The sequence below is a fragment of the Coregonus clupeaformis genome, unplaced genomic scaffold, assembly GCF_020615455.1.
Source record: "Coregonus clupeaformis isolate EN_2021a unplaced genomic scaffold, ASM2061545v1 scaf0172, whole genome shotgun sequence".
Lineage (NCBI taxonomy): Eukaryota > Metazoa > Chordata > Actinopteri > Salmoniformes > Salmonidae > Coregonus > Coregonus clupeaformis.
This window is the reverse complement of record NW_025533627.1, coordinates 574,517-595,418: the sequence shown is the minus strand read 5'-3', so window position 1 is coordinate 595,418 and position 20,902 is coordinate 574,517. Positions and strand designations below refer to the sequence as shown.

The window sequence follows — 20,902 nt, the reverse complement described above, 5'->3', positions numbered from 1 at the left end:
CCCAACCAATATACATTTACCCACACAATGTTTCTCAAGTGCCTTAAAAAAATACAGCTCGGTCAGTATCATCTATTAGGTGCATAAACATTCAATAAAGTGTATTGCACATTTTAGAAATTCAAATGTAACACTCAAAAGTCTACCCTCTTCATCCGCATACACTTGCCTAATATTCTGCACACTTTCCCTCTTAATTAATATAGCAACCCCACACTTCCTCTCCCCACCATTATTATAATAAATCAAATCCATCCATCTCATTCTTACTCCATCCATCATACTATCAGTCCAGTGTGTCTCTTGGAGGCATGACATATCAGCCTGTAGCAGACTCACTGTCTGTTCCAACTTTTCCATATTTCTTAATCCATCAATATTAGCAGATATAACACTCACCATAATTTAAAAGTATTATGTTGATTGTTTCCATCATCAAGACCCAGTCTTAATTTTTTTCTTCTTCTTGATCTTGCCCTGCCTCCTTTCCTTTGCTTCTTTCCTCACCCTTTGGACTTCACCCGAGGACACTTCACCCTCAGAGTCCTTCCTCTTCGCGGATTCACCCTTCACATCCATACTTTCAGGAGTAGTGTCAGGTATAACCCCTTCCGTGATCCTCATCTCCCTCACCTTCAGATGTTTCCGTGTTCTGCTCCCCTCCTCCTCCACCCTCAGGCTCCTTTCCATCTGTGAAGTATCCATTTTAAGAATTCTACGTCCATGCTCGCCCCTATTCCATCCCCATCCGCCCCAGTAGATTCACCATCTCCTCCTCCTTCACCATCCTTGCCTCCTTTTTCCCTGTCCTCCATCGCGTTCCCCCTCCTCCACACTCTCTTCTTCCATCTCCTCCTCCTGTTGTTCCATGTCTTCACCATCTGTTGGCCCATTACACGTACAGCGCATTCCTCTCTCCCCACATCCATTACATGGTCTCTCCTCTCTCTCGACGCGCTCTCTCTCGACGCGCTCTCTCTCGACGCTCTCTCTCAACGCTCTCTCTCGCATAGTGCCCTCGTACTCCACATCGCCGACATAGAAAATCAGGACAGTCCCGTGCCACGTGTCCAGACTGAATACAAATTCGACACACTTTAACTTGTCTGTCGTGTATCCCCCGAAAGTACTCAGTCCCCTCCAACGTCTCGAACTTGGTAGAATATGGTAGTGAGCGCACCACGCCTGTAAACCGGACTTTACAGAATCTTGTACCATCAGCGATCTCTGTTCCTGGCCATAACCTCCTCTTAATCACCGAAACCGCCGTCACACCGCATCCTTCCAATTTTGCCACGACAGCATCGTCACTAATATACACTGGTAAATTCATGAAGGACACCACCAGCTCATCCGCTGAAATGTCCCTCGCCATTACCGTGCACGATTTGATCTTCAGACCATCCATTAACCTCTCCTTCCCATGGACATGCGACATCGTTATCTCGTACTTCTGATCACCTTTAAATCTGCACCCTGTCACCGTTCCAAAGGCCTCCTTTATCCCTCTCAGCAATTCCATCATCGTTAGTTTTTTTCCCCCAGTGATTTCCACCGCCACCATACAAGACTTGTCATAGGACTTTTCCCTCGATGATGCACCAGGAACATTTTCTCCATGTCCAGTACTCTTTGTCTGTTCCCTCGCGTTGGTCATTGTAGCCATTGTAATCCGTCCAATTAACTAAATATATCGTTCTTTCTTTCTTTTTCCTTTCTGTCTTTCCCCCAACAGCAAAAGCTGCTAGGGGAGAAACAACTCTACTAATAAATCAAAGAGACACATTTGATTCCAAATAATTCACCAAACAAAAGATTGATTTCAAAACACAGCAAACAATTCCCTCTCCTCCTCCTCCAATACCAACGTGCCTGTAACCATTTCCTCAATTACCGAAAGGGGCGTATTCAGGCTGGTATGGCCGTAAGCAAGGGAACAACTCTTGGTACACTATATAAAGTAAATGTGTCACGTACTCTAAGAAGGGTCGGGCCTGGTTAGTACGTGGATGGGAGACCGTCTGGGAATACCAGGTGCTGTAAGCTTTTTGTTCCACTACAGCGTACTCTTGTGTCATGGAGCAACTGCCTTTTATTTATCACCCTAATAATATCATGTATTTTTATTGGACTAAATGCAGTTTGTATGTGCTGCCCTGCCCTGTCCTGATCAAATGAAATAATAGTGTTTCCCTCAAAATATAGGCAGTACATTCAGCCTTTGTTTTTAGTCGGTTCATTAAGTTGCATGGAAATACGAGTCACTGATACATTTTGTTCATGTCTTATGATTCACTTAGGCAAATGAATGCGTTTTCTAACAAGTTGAATAGATTTAGTTGATTTCCTACTAAGTTCAATACATTTTGGAATATTGTTGAATTTCGGTTTAATGTCTGGATTCCGTGATTCAGTCCGCAACGCCTATTTTATAAGGCCCTAGTCCATGAACTTGTCATAAGTCAACATAGGATATGGCCTCTAGGAGCAGTCTAGGAGACTGTCAATAACTGTAGTAGTGGTCCTCTGTAGCTCAGCTGTTAGAGCATGGCGCTTGTAACGCCAGGGTAGTGGGTTCGATCCCCGGGACCACCCATAAGTAAAAATTAATGCACACATAACTGTAAGTCGCTTTGGATAAAAGCGTCTGCTAAATGGCATATTATTATTATAGTACATTAGGGCACTAAAAAATCCCTTCGATGGTTTGCCTGATTCCGTTTTTTCCCCCAAGTTCCCTTTTCTCCTTTTTAGATTTTACCGTTTGTCCCTGTTTTTGCAGGTTTTCGCTCTCAAAAGTACACCTTTTTAATAGAACATCCAATTGTGTGTCATGAGCCCTCTCACTCCACCGGGTTACCACCTTAATGTGTTTCCACTATCTTCCACCCTGCTCATCTCTCTCTCTCTACTCAGCCTAACGAGCTCCACCTGTCCCTGCTCTGCTCGGCTCTAATTACTCTGCCAGCTGCGCTGCATTACCCACTAACCTCTCCCAGTATTTGAAGTCCCGTCTTTCAGCTCTCCTTTGTCAGATCGTCTGCAAAGCTCACACCCGGAACCTGTGTGCTCGCGCTTCTGGCTCACCCTTGTTTTGTGACCCCGGACCTGCCTGATTCTTGGATACTCTTCTGCCCCAGGAAAACCAGACCTGCTTTCTGCCATTACGACTCCTGACTACTCTTCGACCCCGGTAACTCTGACCAGCCTTCTGCCTTGCTACAACGTATTTGGATTTCCCTTGAACTGTACTTCTGCCTGTTTTCATCCGCCCCGTTGTGTCTGTGTTTCCTCCCCCCCCCAGGACTTCTGGACCACCAACCACCGGCGTCATCGGACGCATCGCTGCCACTGGGGGGAGGCACAGACCCAGCACATCGGACGGGATAACCCCTGGAGCCTTCACTCACTCCCGACTTCCCTTTTCCCTTAAGTTTAAATAAACTTTCTGGTGTGACGCAATTGTGGTCCTCTTGTCGTCTGTCTGAACCGTGACATTGTGCTGTTTTGCTATGTCCACAACAATGTTTAAACCCTATCAGGAGAGCATTTTTGAGGTCTGGGAAAAATGGAAGACATTTAGATTTTGGGGTGTAGTTACCTTTTAAATGCAAGCGTGCACCAGGAAGAGAACTTTAATATGCGGAGGCAGTGAAGAAAAGTAGAGGAAGAGGAGTCAAGGGAGGAGGGGAGTGGTGAGAGTAGGAGATATGTACCAGTACAGAGGGATAGGCAAGAAAGTGATATATGTTTCAGTAAGATTGGATTTTTAGCATTCATAGCAATGGTTATTCATTGTACTGCAGGGATGGAACGCAGGTTGTGGTGGCAGCTGCAGAGACTTGGGTGTGCCAGACTTGACAGCAGAATAGTTACAGGGAGTGTTAAGTGGTGATGTCCCATCATTTCAGGTTGAGGGCATGAGGTAGGAGTGAATATATTAAAATAGTGGAGAAGGGTGGGGTTAATTATTAGTAATTATTTTGACTTTTATTTTTCAAGAAAAAGATTAGGGAGCTATACTCCAATCTAGTAGGTGGCAGTGATGCAACAAATTGGATGCCAACCGCAGTTAACCTGTCACGGTTTCGGCCGAGGCTGCTCCTCCTCCTTGTTCGGGCAGGCTTCGGCGGTCGTCGTCTCCGGAGTACTAGCTGCCACCGTTCTATGTTTCGATGTTTGTTTGGTATGGTCTGTTTTGTACACCTGTTCATTGTTAGTGTTAATTATGTGTCCTATAAGTTCTCTTGGGTTTGGTCATGTGTTGTGTGTAATTGTTTTTTGTCAGCTTGGGATGCTAGCTCATTTATCTCTCGTATTTTGTTTTAGAGAGAGTGTCCGCACCGTGTGCGCATTTTGCTTTGCCTAGTACCCGGTGTGCGTAAAGTTCGCTTGCCTGCCGGTTTGTGTTTAGCCGTGTGGCTTGTTTTTTCGTGTCTGAACTAAAGACGGTTGAAATAAGTATCTGTTTGTCCTGCGCTTGATTCCACACCACATCCACGCTCATCGTGACATAACCCTCATAGAAGAAGAAGAAGAAGAAGAGACCTTTGTCTGTAATGGATATCAAGTTTTGGTACATTCAACAGATAATTGACATGAATGTCCATGGCTTTAGTGTCCACTGGGTAGTTTGTGGCGGCAGAGCTGCAGGCTCCACCTTTCCATCACTCTGATTGTTGATCCATGTCCCAGATGAACTTCAGAGTCACGTCCTTCATCCGCTCCTCATAGACCTGGTCAAACCTCTCACTCTGGGCCACTGTAAACATGTTCTTCCACTCCCCGATTTTACCTGTCACAGCACAACCAACACGTCATTATTCAGAGTAAGAATATTTATAAACATTTTTTTTTTCTCCCAATCTCAGGCCCATATTCACGAAGCATCTCAGAGCAGGAGTACTGATCTAGGATCAGGTCCCCCATGTCCATGTGATCTCATTTATTATGATCTAAAAGGCACAACTGATCCTAGATCAACACTGGTATAGAGACGCTGTGTGAATACAGGCTCTGACCTTTGCGTAGGAACTGCCCCTTTTTGAGAATGTCCTCTGGTATGAACTCGTAGTTGGCCTTGCGGTCGTGTTTCATGTTTTTGAACGTGGCTTTTTCCACTATCTTGTTGATGTCTGCTTCAGTCAGGTCCCGCTCAAGGAAGCGGCAGATCTTCAGCACGGCTGTCTTCAGATCCTGAGAAAGGAGGAACATGTCCATTAAAGATGGAACCCCTGTGCCTGAGGTTGGTCAAGTGGTGAAGTCCACTGCCCTCTGTGCACATGCAATCCCCTGCCTGTGTGGGATCACACGCCGGCCCCACAGCACTTCTACACACTATGTCCTCTGTCTGTCTCCCTCTTCATTTCATGTCCATCCTTGTTAATAAAATTGGAAAATTTAGACCAAAAGATTGGGGATAGGCAAGCCAGGCTGGTTGGTTGTCTCTAGCTAGCTACCCAGCAGAGCAGAGATCAGAGGTCATAGGTGTAAGATGAGTCTGTAATATCTTACCATGATCATGTCCTCATAGGTCAGAAACAGGATGTTGTACTGGTCTCTCTTACTGTGCCACTCTCTGATGTGGTCAAACCAGGACGAAGCGCCAACTGTAGGGCCATAACATGGTCATAACAGGCTGCGTCACCAAGGTCATTACAGTATTCATGGGTTGGTCAAAAGTAGTGCACTATACTATATAGTGAATAGGGTGACGTTTAGGACGTAGCCTGTCAGGGTTATAACAGGCTGTTTGCGTCCCAAATGGCACCCTATTCCCTATATAGGTCACTACTTTTGACCAGAGCCCTATCGGCCCTGGGGAAAATTAGTGCACTATGTAGAGAAGGAATATGGTGCCATTTGGGACCCAACCATGGTGTTATATGAATGATGTCTTTACTCTACCATTCCCTGCTAACCACTGGTCCAGAAAGTCCTCGAAGCTCTTTGGGGTCTCAAACATGGCCCAGTTAATACACCAGTGATAGTAGGAAATCACGTTGTCCTTTGGGTTCCGCATCACATAGATCATCTGAGAACAAGAGAGACATTTACAGCCCTGTGGGCTCTGGTCAAAAGTAGTGCACTGTATAGAGAAAAGGGTGACATTTGGGATGCAAACCATACAGTAGGGCCTCCATCTTCCCCTCCTCTGCCTACCTTTGCCTTCTTGTTCCTCAGGCCTGGGGGCATGAGTACGGGGGTGAGGTGGGAGGCGAATAGCCGCAGGTTGGGGCGTAAGGAATAGTCAGGGCGTTTTTCCATATACTCCAGCCATGGCATCATCTCCAAGTTGTTGGGATAGACATCACCCATCTCTGACTCACAGATAGAGGTGATGATCTGCTGTGCCCAGATCGTTCCTACAGGTCAGCATCATGAAAGGTGTCAGTCATAGAGCTCTTGGGAGCGACATGGTTAAAGGGGATTCGAAAAAAACAACGAAGCAGTCCCCCTGCCAGAGCTGAAGGGGCTGGAGTAAAACAAGCATTAAGACAGTTGAACTATGTCATGTCTCATGAGAAATGTATAAGTTATATTCCCCAATTGGTAGTTACAGTCTTGTCCCATCGCTGCAACTCCCGTACGGACTCGGGAGAGGCGAAGGTCGAGAGCCATGCGTCCTCCGAAACATGACCCGCCAAACCGCACTTCTTAACACCCACTTGCTAGAGCGCGATGGGACAAGGACTTCCCGGCCGGCCAAACCCTCCCTTAACCCGGACGACGCTGGGCCAATTGTGCGTCGCCTCATGGGTCTCCCGGTTGCGGCCGGCTGCGACACAGCCCGGGATCGAGCCCTGTAGTGACGCCTCAAGCGCTGCAGTGCCTTAGACCGCTGCGCCACTCGGGAGGATTGAAGTTATATTTTTCAAGAATCAATGGATATCACTCATTTCAAATTCCAAAGATGGATGTTCCAATCCCGGATTGTGCCTTTAACTTTCTAAAAGGCAGTTTTTATACTCTCTAGCTGTGACAGGTTTCTCTCCTCACTGATGACCTAAACAGAGCAGGTTTCTCTCCTCACTGATGACCTAAACAGAGCAGGGATCTCAACCTTTTTCATGTCAAGTACCCCCAAGTATGATAAGTGTCTGGACCATCTCAAACGCTGTTTATCCATCCAGTAGATTTGTCACTCACCTGACTTAGGGTAAGTGACCAGAAAGATGTCACTGTCCCGGATCTCAAAGGTCTGCAGGGAGTCAATGTACTCAGCGGTTACCAAATCCTTCGCAAAAACATAGTCCTTGTACTTGACCAGGTCATCGGTGAGCTTCTCCATAATAATGATAGTTTTGTATATATATTAGTATCTACAGTGGATATGAATAGCTATGCTGCAAAGAACCAAATGAAGTTGGAATACAGCACGTTTAGACTTTGGAACCTGTGGTAAGGTTCACAGAGTTATTAGGAGGAGGGTTCACTGACGTTGCAATAAAGTACACTCCTGAGTCATCATTCTAACGCTACGACATGTTACTGAAGTTTAAACACAGTAACTAACTCCACTCGGTGCAGTCAGTCAACTACTCCTCTTCTTCGTGCATGTAAAAAGACAGACTGAACCCACATACAGTGCAGTCGGAAAGTATTCAGACCCCTTGACTTTTTCCACATTTTGTTACGTTACAGCCTTATTCTACAATTGATTAAATTGTTCCCCACCCCCCACCCACATCAATCTACACACAATACCCCATAATGACAAAGCAAAAACAGGTTTTTAGACATTTTTGCAAATGTATTATAAATAAAAAAACTGAAATATCACATTTACATACAGTGAGGGAAAAAAAGTATTTGATCCCCTGCTGATTTTGTACGTTTGCCCACTGACAAAGAAATGATCCCTCTATAATTTTAATGGTAGGTTTATTTTAACAGTGAGAGACAGAATAACAACAACAAAATCAAGAAAAACGCATGTCAAAAATGTTAAATTGATTTGCATTTTAATGAGGGAAATAAGTATTTGACCTCCTCTCAACCAGAAAGATTTCTGGCTCCCAGGTGTATTTTATACAGGTAACGAGCTGAGATTAGGAGCACACTACGCCGTGAAGGACTGAAATCCTGCAGCGACCGCAAGGTCCCCCTGCTCAAGAAAGCACATATACATGCCCGTCTGAAGTTTGCCAATGAACATCTGAATGATTCAGAGGTGAACTGGGTGAAAGTGCTCTTTGGCATCAACTCAACTCGCCGTGTTTGGAGGAGAAGGAATGCTGCCTATGACCCCAAGAACACCATCCCCACTGTCAAAACATGGAGGTGGAAACATTATGCTTTGGGGTGTTTTCTGCTAAGGGGACAGGACAACTTCACCGCATCAAAGGGACGATGGACGGGGCCATGTACCGTCAAATCTTGGGTGAGAACCTCCTTCCCTCAGCCAGGGCATTGAAAATGGGTCGTGGATGGGTATTCCAGCATGACAGTGACCCAAAACACATGGCCAAGGCAACAAAGGAGTGGCTCAAGAAGAAGCACATTAAGGTCCTGGAGTGGCCTAGCCAGTCTCCAGACCTTAATCCCATAGAAAATCTGTGGAGGGAGCTGAAGGTTCGAGTTGCCAAACGTCAGCCTCGAAACCTTAATGACTTGGAGAAGATCTGCAAAGAGGAGTGGGACAAAATCCCTCCTGAGATGTGTGCAAATCTGGTGGCCAACTACAAGAAACGTCTGACCTCTGTGATTGCCAACAAGGGTTTTGCCACCAAGTACTAAGTCATGTTTTGCAGAGGGGTCAAATACTTATTTCCCTCATTAAAATGCAAATCAATTTTTAACATGCGTTTTCCTGGATTTTGTTGTTGTTATTCTGTCTCTCACTGTTCAAATAAACCTACCATTAAATGTATAGACTGATCATCGGCTTAGCACCTAAAACCCTCACATTACAGTCATTTAGCAGACGCTCTTAGTGAGTGCATACATAATTTTTGTATTTTTCATACTGGCCCCGTGGGAATCAAACCCACAACCCTGGCGTTGCAAACACCATGCTCTACCAACTGAGCTACATCCCTGCCGGCCATTCCCTCCCCTACCCTGGACGACGCTAGGCCAATTGTGCGCCTCCCCATGGGTCTCCCGGTCGTGGCCGCTACGACAGAGCCTGGATTCGAACCAGGATCTCTAGTGTCACAGCTAGCACTGCGATGCAGTGCCTTAGACCATTTTGTCTTATTTTGTCTTTTTACATTTCATGTCTTATGATTCACTTAGGTAAAATGAATTCGTTTTCTAACAAGTTGAATAGATTTAGTTGATTTCCTACTAAGTTCAATACATTTTTGTAATTAATGTCTGGATTCCGTGATTCAGTCCGCAACACCTATTTTATAGGGCCCTAGTCCATGAACTTGTCCTAAGTCAACATAGGATATACCAGTCTGAATACGCCTGATCTTGTCTGAGCTCGGAAGCTAAGCAGGGTCAGGGCTGGTTAGTACTTGGATGGGAGACCGTCTCTGAATACCAGGTGCTGTAAGCTTTTTGCTCCACTAGAGTGTACTCTTGTGTCATGGAGCAACTGCCTTTTATTTATCACCCTAATAATATCATGTATTTTTATTGGACTAAATACAGTTTCTATGTGCTGCCCTGCCCTGCCCTGATCAAATGAAATAATATACAGTGCGTTTCCCTCAAAATATAGGCAGTACATTCAGCCTTTGTTTTTAGTCGGTTCATTAAGTTGCATGGAAATACGAATCACTGATACATTTTGTTAATGTCTTATGATTCACTTAGGCAAATGAATGCGTTTTCTAACAAGTTGAATAGATTTAGTTGATTTCCTACTAAGTTCAATACATTTTTGAATATTGTTAAATTTCGGTTTAATGTCTGGATTCCGTGATTCAGTCCGCAACGCCTATTTTATAGGGCCCTAGTCCATGATCTTGTCATAAGTCAACATAGGATATGCCCTCTTTTTCCCCCCACAAGACTCAAATATGTTGGCTGGAAATGTAAGCAAGGTTTGAGCTTCTTCAGTCTGTGTCACAAAGTGGATACTTGTTTGTCTCCCTTTCAGAGTACGTGACACATTTACTTTATATAGTGTACCAAGAGCTGTTCCCTCGCTTATGTCCATACCAGCCTGAATACGCCTGATCTCTTCTGATCTTGGAAGCTAAGCAGGGTCGGGCCAGGTTAGTACTTGGATGGGAGACTGCCTGGGAATACCAGGTGCTTTACGATTTTTGTTCCACTAGAGCGTTGTCACGGCCCCTCTGCAGTGCAGGGGCGGTTCCTCCTGCAGGCAGAGGAGGGTCGTTAGTGATTGGAGTTGGTGTGATTGGAGCCACCTGGGCTCAGGGTATTTAAAACTGCTTCACTAACCCCCCTCTCTCCCTGCTCCTCCAGGTATGATCCTGTTTGTTTGTTTGTTCCTTTGTAGGTTTACTTAGTTTCCACTCAGTCATGTTCACACACACACATATTCATGCATCTTACCTACACCATGACATTTCCACACCTCATGCCTTTTTATTTGTTTAAAGTTAACTGTTTTTGGTTTACAATAAAGAACCTTTTGATTGGCCTATACCTGTTGTTCACGTCCCCTCATTTTTGCCACAGGCTATGAGCCGGCCTGTGGCAAGTGGGGGCTTGTCTGTAAGTTAAAGTTAATTATACTGTAGTCTTACTTTAGTGTTTTAGTTTACTTTAACATTTTGTCATAGTTGGTTTAGTTTTGTCTAGATTGCCTTTGCTTTATTATTGATACGTTTGTTTATTTGTAATTTGGCTTATTTGACTTGTTTTATAGTTAATTTGGGTTAGTTTAGTTCAGATTGCCAAATGTTTTGTTTGAGGGGATGTTTTGGTTGGGCCAATATTGTTGGAGAGAGCGTTGAGAGCCATGTGTTCTTTTGGTTTAGTTAATTTGGTAGTTAAATTTGGGTAGCAATTCACTCTGGGTTTTTCTGGGTTGTTGTTCAAGTGGGAGTCCTCTCCTGTTCAGGTTTATCAGCGAGTGTCAGTAGGAGGCTCGTGGGGTTTTTGTTTTAGGTGGCAGTGAACGTGGGTAGAGCTTCCCTTTCCCTTTTCCCTTACGTCGGCTCGGGAGCACCTCCGTGGTTATGGAGGGGGCTGCCAGTTTCTGGTTGTCTTTTCCACTCCACTGGTTTTGTGTGCATAAAACCCCACCACATGTGACTGCACGAAGACTAGGGCCAGTTAGTTAGTTGTTTTTGGAGGATAGTGGGGTGTGGCTCTTGTCCTTGAACCCAGACTGACAGCTGGTGAATTGTGTATTTGTTTTTGTTTTGGAGCATTTGTAATGGTTGTATTGGTTGAGTAAAATGTCTTATATTCTGAGTGGTTTTGTTCAAGCTCCTTCAGCGGTAGCCTTAGAGTTGTGTACTAAGGAGCAGTTAATTGAAATTGCTGAACATTATCAGATTGAGATTGTTGATAAAAAAAATTAAAGAGACTGTTAAAGCTAAATTAAAGCAGGGTCTTATGGAAATGGGTGTTTTTTCTTTGTCAATCTGCTAGTAGTGAGGGTACAAGTTTTCAGTCTAGTCCTTCGTTAACTTTTGAGCAGCAGAGGGAGCTGTTGCAAATGCAGTTGGAGAAATGCTAATAGACCAGAGGGACTACCACAGTTTGACGTTTCACGGAATCTTTGTTTGTTGCCTAAATTTGACGAGTCAGATCCAGACACATACTTTGCTTTATTTGAGCGTATTGCGGAAGCTGGAGCTTGGTCAGATTTGGACATGACTATGTTGTTGCAATGTGTACTTACAGGTAAAGCGCGTGAGGCTTTTGTAGCACTGAGTGTAGCTGACAGTAAAGTGTATGATAAAGTTAAATCAGCAGTTCTGAAGGTCTACGAGCTTGTGCCAGAGGCATATCGTCAACGTTTTCGTTACAGGAAAAGTTAGATTCACAAACCTATTCTGAGTTTGTTTGTGATTTGACTTCTGCATTTAATTGTTGGTGTACAGCTTCTGAAGTTAGTACTTTTGAGGGTCTGTCTAATTTGATTGTGTTAGAACAGTTCAAAAATTCTGTCTGACCAGGTTGCTACATACACGAATGAACGTAAAGTTAAGTCTCCAGGTGATGCAGTAGTCCTTGCAGATGAGTACAGGCTAACACATAAAAGCCATTTGAGTCAAACAGTGACATGTACCATAAAAATAACTTCCCTTCTAGGAATAGTAGGTCACCTTATTTTGGAGCTTCTTTTTCAAAGGCCTCAGCAGAAGTTTGGGTCTGGAGGACTTAAAGCACTGGTTAATGCTAATACCTGTCGCTACTGTTTAATTGAAGGACATTGGAAAAAGATTGTCCTCTCCTTAAATCAAAAAAAGTCGGGTCAAGTTAGACCTGCTGTAATGGCAGCTCCTGTTACAGCCTCTGACTACCAGTTTTTTCAGCCACTAGTTGAGTTTGATTCTCAGTCTTCCCACGGTGATTTTTCAGCCTTTATTTCAGATGGTGTAGTGTCCCTGGTAGACGGCAACCAAAATGTTTCAATCAAGATCTTAAGAGACACTGGAGCTTTTAGATTATTTTTATTTTGGAATCTGTGTTGCCGTTCTCTAAGGAGTCTGATGCTGGCAGATGTGTAATGGTACGTGGTGTGGGTTTAATTCCACTCTCCTTTACATGAAGTTACCCTAAAATGTGGTCTGGTAGAGGGTGATGTAGATGTTGGGGTTAGACCCCAGTTGCCAGTAGAGGGAGTACACATGATTTTGGGGAATGACTTGGCGGGTAGTAAGATGTGGGCAGATGGCAAATTTAAACATCTTTATGAAGCAACCTTCAGTGTCCCCAGCAAGGATATCTCCAGATCTCAACTGTGTGTCTCCTAAGGTATGTCCAGTTTGTGCTGTTACCCGCGCTGCCTCTCATAATAATGTTGAGAGTAAGCCAGAATGTCTTGAGTTGCCAGTCAAACTCCAGACAGAACAGTTGACTAGTTCTAGAGATTCATTGATAGCTGAGCAAAAGGCCGACACTACCTTGGCTGATCTGTTTGATAAAGTTGTTCCTGATTCAGTGGTGAGGAATAGTGCTCAGTGTTATTTTCTTCTTGATGGGCTGTTGGTCAGGAAATGGGTTCCACACTATGATCAGGGTCTAGGAGAACCAGTCTTTCAAATAGTTGTGCCTACTACTTTGCGAAATAAAGTGTTGCAAACATCACACGATGATGTGGCAGGTCATATGGGTGTTCGTAAAACTTATAATGGTATACTCCGTAATTTTTTCTGGCCACGTTTAAAGCGGGATGTAGCTCAGTTTATTGAAACTTGTGATACGTGTCAGCGCACAAGCAAGCCAAACCAGGTTTTAAAGCCAGCACCTTTGTATCCAATACCAGCCGTAGGTCAACCTTTTGAGCATCTTATTATTGATTGTGTTGGGCCTTTACCACGGTCCAAGTCAGGTCATAGCTAGTTATTAACTTATGTGTCAAGCAACTAGATATCCGGCAGCTTTTTCCTTGCGTACCGTAACTTCAAAATCAGTAGTTAAAGCGTTAACTCAATTTATTTCAATATTTGGGATTCCAAAAATCATCCAGTCAGATCAGGGGTCTAACTTTACCTCCCATTGATTTGCTCAGGTTCTCAAACAGCTTAAAGTTAAACACAACAAGTCTACTGTGTTCCATGCCGAGAGCCAGGGAGCTTTGGAACGTTTTCATCAAACTTTAAAATCCTTGCTTCGTGCATATTGTACAGAACTGTCTGCAGATTGGGAGGACGGCTTACCTTGGCTTACTTGCTGCGCATGAAGTAGTGCAGGAAAGCACAGGGTTTAGCCCAAATGACTTAGTGTTTGGTCATAAGGTGCGTGGGCCTTTAGCAGTGCTGCAGGTTGGTTGTTTGCCTGAAGAACCAGCTCGGAACCTTATTGACTATGTAATTGGTTTTAGGCTGAAGTTGTATAGGGCTGGTGAACTGGCGAAATAAAAACTAATATGTTCTCAACAGAAACTGAAATATGACGGACAGGCTGAGTTTAGTCCCGGTGATCGTGTACTTGCTCTTTTGCCTCTTGTAAGTTCACCTTTTCAGGCAAAATACTTAACAATTAAAACACTCACCTAATCCAATTAATAATTAAACACAAGTTTTCCATTTGATGAAATTCTAATAAATGTACTCCCCCACACATTGTTTTTCAAAGTTGCCTCCACCATATCTATGCATTATCTCTATATTTATCTCCAACATACTCTTAAAAAATACCTCCACACTCACACATTTCCCATACATCTACAAAAACCTCCGACCACACTTTCTCCGAAGCAGGCACTTTTATCATTTTTAAAATACATTTACTACAGACTGTTTTAACTTTCAAGCCTGACAAATCACGTTTCACTCCATTATTTTCATAAAATAAAACCGGTAAACCCCTGGCTCTCAACCTCCTCTGTATTTATTAAAACAACCCACTCCTCCGGAATGCACCCTAAAATGCTCTTATACATATTTTCTACTGTAGTTTTGCTTATTTCATCATCGACCTCAACAACATTGTCATAAATAGCTTGTACCGGTAGAAACCCCGGCCTGACCTCATATATAATATCACCAATCTGTCTCATCCCAGCTCTCATAAAATATTTACAATACAACATTGTATGATCAAATTTGATCTTTGGATTAAAAAAGATTGGCTAACTTAAAATATTTTACAAAATGTTACATTCATAAGAAATTTGTGGTAAAACCTGCCCCCAAGCCTCGAAAACGTCCTTATAAAACAAAGGTATATTTCTTGTTTTACACACATTAATAAACCATTATCCCCTATCCTCCCAACCTCCTGCAAATACTCTGCAAAAAACTTTTTCCACCCGTAATCTAATTCCCCATATAAATACTTCCGAACCATTTTCACTCTTATCTCTATTTTCCTCACCCTTAGATCCACTAACTTCAATCCCCCTCCTCATAACCCGCAATCAATGTTTTAAAAGCGATTTTCGCCCCCTTCCCATCCCATAAAAATTCAACTAAAATCTTATTCATTTCAGTTAAAACCCATTCTGGCAAATCTAAGACATTCATGACGTGAATACAAATTGACATCAGTAAAGAATTTATAACAATAACCTTCCCCTTTTTTTAATTTTAACAACCTCCCCTTCCACATATTTACAACCTTCCTGACATTATTTATCACCCCCACTCCATGTCAAATCCCTAGCTTCTTTTTCTTTTACACCTTCAAATATTATTTGAACTCTTTAAAAGGAAAATTCCCCTCATTACCTTCCCAATATACATTACAACAGACTTTTCTATATTAACTTTAGCTCCTGATGCTCTTCCATATACTTTAAAACCTTCTATTACCCTTTTTTCCACTGTCCTCATCTCTAACTGTTATAGTTGTGTCATCTGCATATTGGTGAATCAAACTAAATCCCCCTGTGGTGTCTGTACGCAATTAATAAATTTATCCTTCTTAAGAAAAGCCGCTAAAGGTTCAGCTGATAAAACATACAATAAAGCAAATAAAGGACATCCCTGTCTCACAGATCTCTCCAGAGTTAAATAATCAGTTAAAGCCCCATTGCTGCTTATCCTCCATTTCACATGTTATCAAAGATTTAAGTTGTTTACAATAATCCTCATCCCCCAAATAACTCGCATTCATACACCACGTACCACCTCCTATTCTTTCCTTGTCTAAACCCACCGAGAAAATTAAACATGCATGATCACTGAACGTTGTAAAAACATACTTAACATCTTTCATAAAATCCCTTAAACCTTTAACTAAAATCAAATATATTCTAGTTTGTTTTAATTCCCCTAAAACCACCTGCCTTCTAGAAAATTCTCGTTTATTGGGATTGTCATCTCTCCATATGTCAATAAGTTTTTTCTCAAACATCATTTTCTTTAAAACCCCTCTAGATGCATCAATTCTCCTAAAAGCAGCTCCCCTTGTCATATCTAATCTGTCCAATTTCACATTAAAATCCCCCACCACGATGCAATTTCCCACACTCCATCGTCCCACTTGTCACGATCGTCAGGAATAGATGAGGACCAAGGCGCAGCGTTGCAGGCAAACATACTCTTTATTACGAGATACGATCAAAACAACAAACGATACGTGACAGTTCACGGTCTACCATAAACAGACTAGAAACAAAATCCCACAAACACCAATGAAAAACAGACTGTATAAATATGGCTCCCAATCAGAGACGACCAGCAACACCTGACACTCGTTGCCTCTGATTGGGAGCCACTCTGGCCAACATAGAAATAGCACCCATAGAAACAAAAACACATTATCTACACACCCTGGCTCAACATAACAGTGTCCCCAGAGCCAGGGCGTGACACCACTTCAACAAATAAAACCTTGCGCTCTATTTCGTTATTTGGCGCATACACATTTATAATTCTAAACTTCATATCCATATACTCAAAATCTAAAACTAAAACCCTCCCATTATTATCATCATGTACATCCACTTTGTCCACCACATCCTTTCTCACTAGAATAGCAACCCCACTAGAATTCCCTCTACCATTATTAACAAAGATAAAATCCCTCCATATTTGTTTTACTTTCAATACACAATCATTGTCCCAATGCGTCTCTTGTAGACATAGGATATCCACATACTTTTTGTCCTGTTTCTTTCCTTCTTCCCCCCCTCGCTTTCCTCTTCCTGTATCTTTCCCTTAGAAAAACTATCTTTACCCCTTCGTCCGTATCAGATATCTCCTCCAAGTCCATTTCGTCCAACCAACTCAAATTCTTTACTCCCACATCCGTTGTGCTCCCCGTATCTCTCCGTCTCTGGTATTGTCGTCAAAATCAAACTCCCCTCCATATCTTCACCCCCCGAGGTGCTCGCAAGGCCTGAGCTTTCCCAAAAAATCTGTGCCTCCACCCAGCCCACTCCCCCCCTCCTCCTGGAAACTCCTTCTCATCTCTGAGTCCAAGCTGCTCCCTATTTCGTCTACCTTTTGCTCTATCTTCTCCCCTCTTTCTTTCTCCATCTCTCCACCTTCCTCCACGTCCTCTTTCCCATCCTCTTCTTCTCCTCTCGGTGATACATCAGCTTCCATGAAGAGGTCCTGGCTCTCCTCCTCATTTACAACCTCTCCACAGTTGCACTCATCGGTTCTCTTCCGACATCCTGCGCAAACTGCCCTATCTCTCGCTCCAGCACATTCCCTCGCATAGTGTCCCTGGTTTCCGCACTTAAAACACCTAAAGTCAGGGCAGTCCTTGAAAATATGTCCAGGTTGAATACACAGGCGGCATACCCTAACCTGCTTGTCATGAATCACCCTGAAATATTCACCACCCTCCATTGTCTCGAACTTAGTGGAATACGGCAAGGACTGCACGGTGTCCGTGAACTTTACCTTACAGTATCTCGTCCCATCCACGATTTCCGTCCCCGGCGAGACTCTCCTTCTGATTTCCGAGATGGCAGCTACACCCCAGCTCTGCAGTTTTCCCAGTATAGCTCCGTCCTCGATATAAACTGGCAAATTCATAATCGAGACGATGAGTTCGTTTGCCATCATGTCTCTCGCCATTATCTTCGTGTTCTTAATCATTGCCTTTGTCTTTATCCGTTCCATTATTCGTTGCCATGTTGTCTGTCATTAAGCAATCAGGAAAAAAAGTCTAAAAAAAACTCACCCCCAAGCAGCAGAACTGCAAGGGGGGGAAAAACTCACTAACCTTAAACTTATTTGAATTCAAAATCAAACAATTGTCCGTCAATAAACTAAGAAAATCAAGCAAATAGCTCTCGAGCAAACACTCACTTACAGCTTAATCACCTGCACCTGTCTTACTCTCCTCACCGGAAGCGCGTATTCAGGCTGGTATGGCCGTAAGCGAGGGAACAATTCTTGGTACACTGCCTATACAAAGGCTGAATGTACTGCCTATATTTTGAGGGAAATGCACTGTCTATTATTTAATTTGATCAGGGCAGGGCAGCACATAAACTGCATTTAGTCCAATAAAAATACATAATATTATTAGGGTGATGAATAAAAGGCAGTTGCTTTATGACACAAGAGTACGCTCTAGTGGAACAAAAAGCATACAACACCTGGTATTCCCAGGCAGCCTCCCCATCCAAGTACTAACCAGGACCGACCCTGCTTTGCTTCCGAGATCGGACGTATTTTTATTTTTTTCTTTATTTATCAAAAACACTTAAATTAAAATATTTACAGTATTATATACAATGAACAATACACAATAAACAAATCTACCATAGGCAGGTGAACAATTCACCCCCTATCAAATCAAATAAATAAAAATACACAAAAACTAGTATAGATAAAAACAGACATGACTAAGACATAAATTGCCCCCAAAATAGGCAGATTAAAAGCAACCCCCTATCAAATAAAAATAAAATATTGAAATATAGTGCTTTCAAAAATTATAAGTAATTCCTCCATCCACCCTTGCAATCAACCCACTCCCCTCAACAAAATGTTCATCAAAATCTTCCATTCCATAACTATAAAACATATAGATGTGCTTCTTAAACAACGCTACAAAAATACCCCACACCCTTACCCTCCTCCCTTCAAAATAAGCATAATTCCTCCCACAAAAAATAGCATACGTAACAAAGCTCAATACAACATTCAACAACCTCACATTAACCCCTTTACATTCTTCACGCACTCCAAATAAAACCAATTCCTCCCACGCATGCTTTTCCAACATACCACTCCCCCAGTTTTTACATATCATTTCCTTTACTTTACAAAACAAATCTTTTAATTCCTCACATTCTACAAATAAGTGTAATACATTTTCCGGTACCTTACCACATATATCACATTCTCTTTTTATTTCTTTATTAATTTGATGCAGCACTACTTTTGTGAATATCCGATTTATGTCTTATTTTAAAATCGTTGTTTTCACATTCTAATTTATTTCCATGTAAGTATACATTTTTCCATAATACTTTTACATCCAACTTCGGAAACAGTTTTACCCACATCTTCTCAGCAGCAGGCCTGTCAGTAACCAGTCATCTTTTATAAAAACCATTTGTTCTGACACTAGACAATGTTTTCCATTTATCCCCATTCTCAATGTATAAATTCGGTAATACATATAAATCTTCCCTAATTTCATCTCCATTTATGACAGAAAACCATTCTGCTGGAATGCTACTTTTCACACGTTCAAATCCATTCAATGTAGTACCTTTCCATACTGTATCATTCACAGTGTCATAAATGGCCTGGTCTCTTAGAAACCCAGGAATAACTTCATATATCAAAGTCTTTAATAAGTCTCAGACCAGCCCTCATAAAAAGGGGGATTATACAAGACTTTATCATTGAACTATAATTTTGGGATTTAAAAACACAGGTTGATTCAGTACTATATCCTTATGCTCACACACATACTGAACACGGGAAGAAATTCTCCCCAATGCACATAACACTTCCTGATAAAACAGAGGAACTTGTTCATCCATAGGCTTTTTCCGTATCGTTAATAGCCCACTCTCTTCACATCCACCATAATCATACAAATACTTCCTAAAAACCTCTTCCACCCATATCCTTCCTCCCCATATAAATACTTCTGCATAATTTTAATTCTTAATGCTTTTCTTTTCACGTCTATGTCCACTAATTTTAGACCCCCCATCTTTATACCCTAGATATTCTAGCCCCTTTGCCATCCCACAAGAAGTTAGAAACAACCAAATTAAGTTATTTTTAAAACCCACTCAGGCATCTGAAGCACACCCATGACACACAAACATTTAGATATCAGTAAAGAATTTGTTACCACTACTTTTCCTTTCAATTTTAAATTCCTCCATCTCCAAAATGCCAAAGTTTGTTTTGATTTTATTTAATCCACCTGTCCAAGTCCTATCACATGCCTCCTTTTCATCAATGCCCAAAATAACTCCCAGCGCTTTAATATAGCCATTAGCTCTTTTAAAATTATATCTACACTCATTATCATTCACTAGCCCCATATACAAGACCTCAGTCTTTTCTACATTTATCTTAGCACCCGATGCTTTCCCAAAGAGCTCAAAACACTCCATCACTCTATTTACACTTTCAACATCTCTAACAGTGATTGTAGTGTCATCTGCATATTGCTGCACAATGCTGACTCCACCACCTGGAATAAACGCCTCGGATCTGGACGTCTGCTTTATTAGGAGAGCCACCAGAGCTCAACCGACATACAATATACAGTGGGGGAAAAAAGTATTTAGTCAGCCACCAATTGTGCAAGTTTCCCACTTAAAAAAGATGAGAGGCCTGTAATTTTCATCATAGGTACACGTCAACTATGACAGACAAAATGAGAAGAAAAAAATCCAGAAAATCACATTGTAGGATTTTTTATGAATTTATTGCAAATTATGGTGGAAAATAAGTATTTGGTCAATAACAAAGTTTCTCAATACTTTTGTTATATACCGTTTGTTGGCAATGACACAGGTCAAATGTTTTCTGTAAGTCTTTACAAGGTTTTCACACACTGTTGCTGGTATTTTGGCCCATTCCTCCATGCAGATCTCCTCTAGAGCAGTGATGTTTTGGGGCTGTCGCTGGGCAACACGGACTTTCAACTCCCTCCAAAGATTTTCTATGGGGTTGAGATCTGGAGACTGGCTAGGCCACTCCATAAACTTGAAATGCTTCTTACGTGCCCTCCTTCGTTGCCGGCGGTGTGTTTGGGATCATTGTCATGCTGAAAGACCCAGCCACGTTTCATCTTCAATGCCCTTGCTGATGGAAGGAGGTCAGTGGTCTTGCATGTCTTCCTAATAATTGCTCCCACAGTTGATTTCTTCAAACCAAGCTGCTTACCTTTGCAGATTCAGTCTTCCCAGCCTGGTGCA

The 20,902-nt window shown here is 42.4% G+C and overlaps 1 protein-coding gene and 1 pseudogene across 2 annotated transcripts; one reads left to right on the top strand and one right to left on the bottom strand.

Moving 5' to 3' along the window:
* Window positions 1-4,538: 4,538 nt before the first annotated feature.
* On the bottom strand, window positions 4,539-7,402 carry LOC121555689 (amine sulfotransferase-like). Of its 2 annotated transcripts, none has more exons than XM_045213925.1 (6): window positions 7,150-7,402; window positions 6,163-6,365; window positions 5,908-6,061; window positions 5,515-5,609; window positions 5,022-5,196; window positions 4,539-4,795 (listed from the first exon to the last, which is right to left on the bottom strand). In XM_045213925.1, the coding sequence occupies exons 1-6, from the start codon at window positions 7,289-7,291 to the stop codon at window positions 4,668-4,670; spliced, it is 897 nt and encodes a 298-aa protein (XP_045069860.1). In that variant the 5' UTR covers window positions 7,292-7,402; the 3' UTR covers window positions 4,539-4,667. The 2 variants fall into 2 exon arrangements, with proteins under 2 accessions (XP_045069860.1, XP_041725452.2); XM_041869518.2 differs by having other exon boundaries at window positions 5,908-6,034; window positions 7,150-7,401.
* Window positions 7,403-10,102: 2,700 nt separating this feature from the next.
* Window positions 10,103-10,221, top strand: LOC123483962 (annotated as a pseudogene).
* Window positions 10,222-20,902: the final 10,681 nt, after the last annotated feature.

Coding starts and splice junctions, on each gene's coding strand:
- LOC121555689 (XM_045213925.1), bottom strand. CDS start 7,291: ATGGAGAAGCTCACCGATGACCTGGTCAAGTACAAGGACTATGTTTTT. Junction 5,610..5,907: donor CCAGTGGTTAGCAGGGAATG/GTAGAGTAAAGA, acceptor ATGGCCCTACAG/TTGGCGCTTCGTCCTGGTTT. Junction 4,796..5,021: donor GGGGCAGTTCCTACGCAAAG/GTCAGAGCCTGT, acceptor GTGCTGTGACAG/GTAAAATCGGGGAGTGGAAG.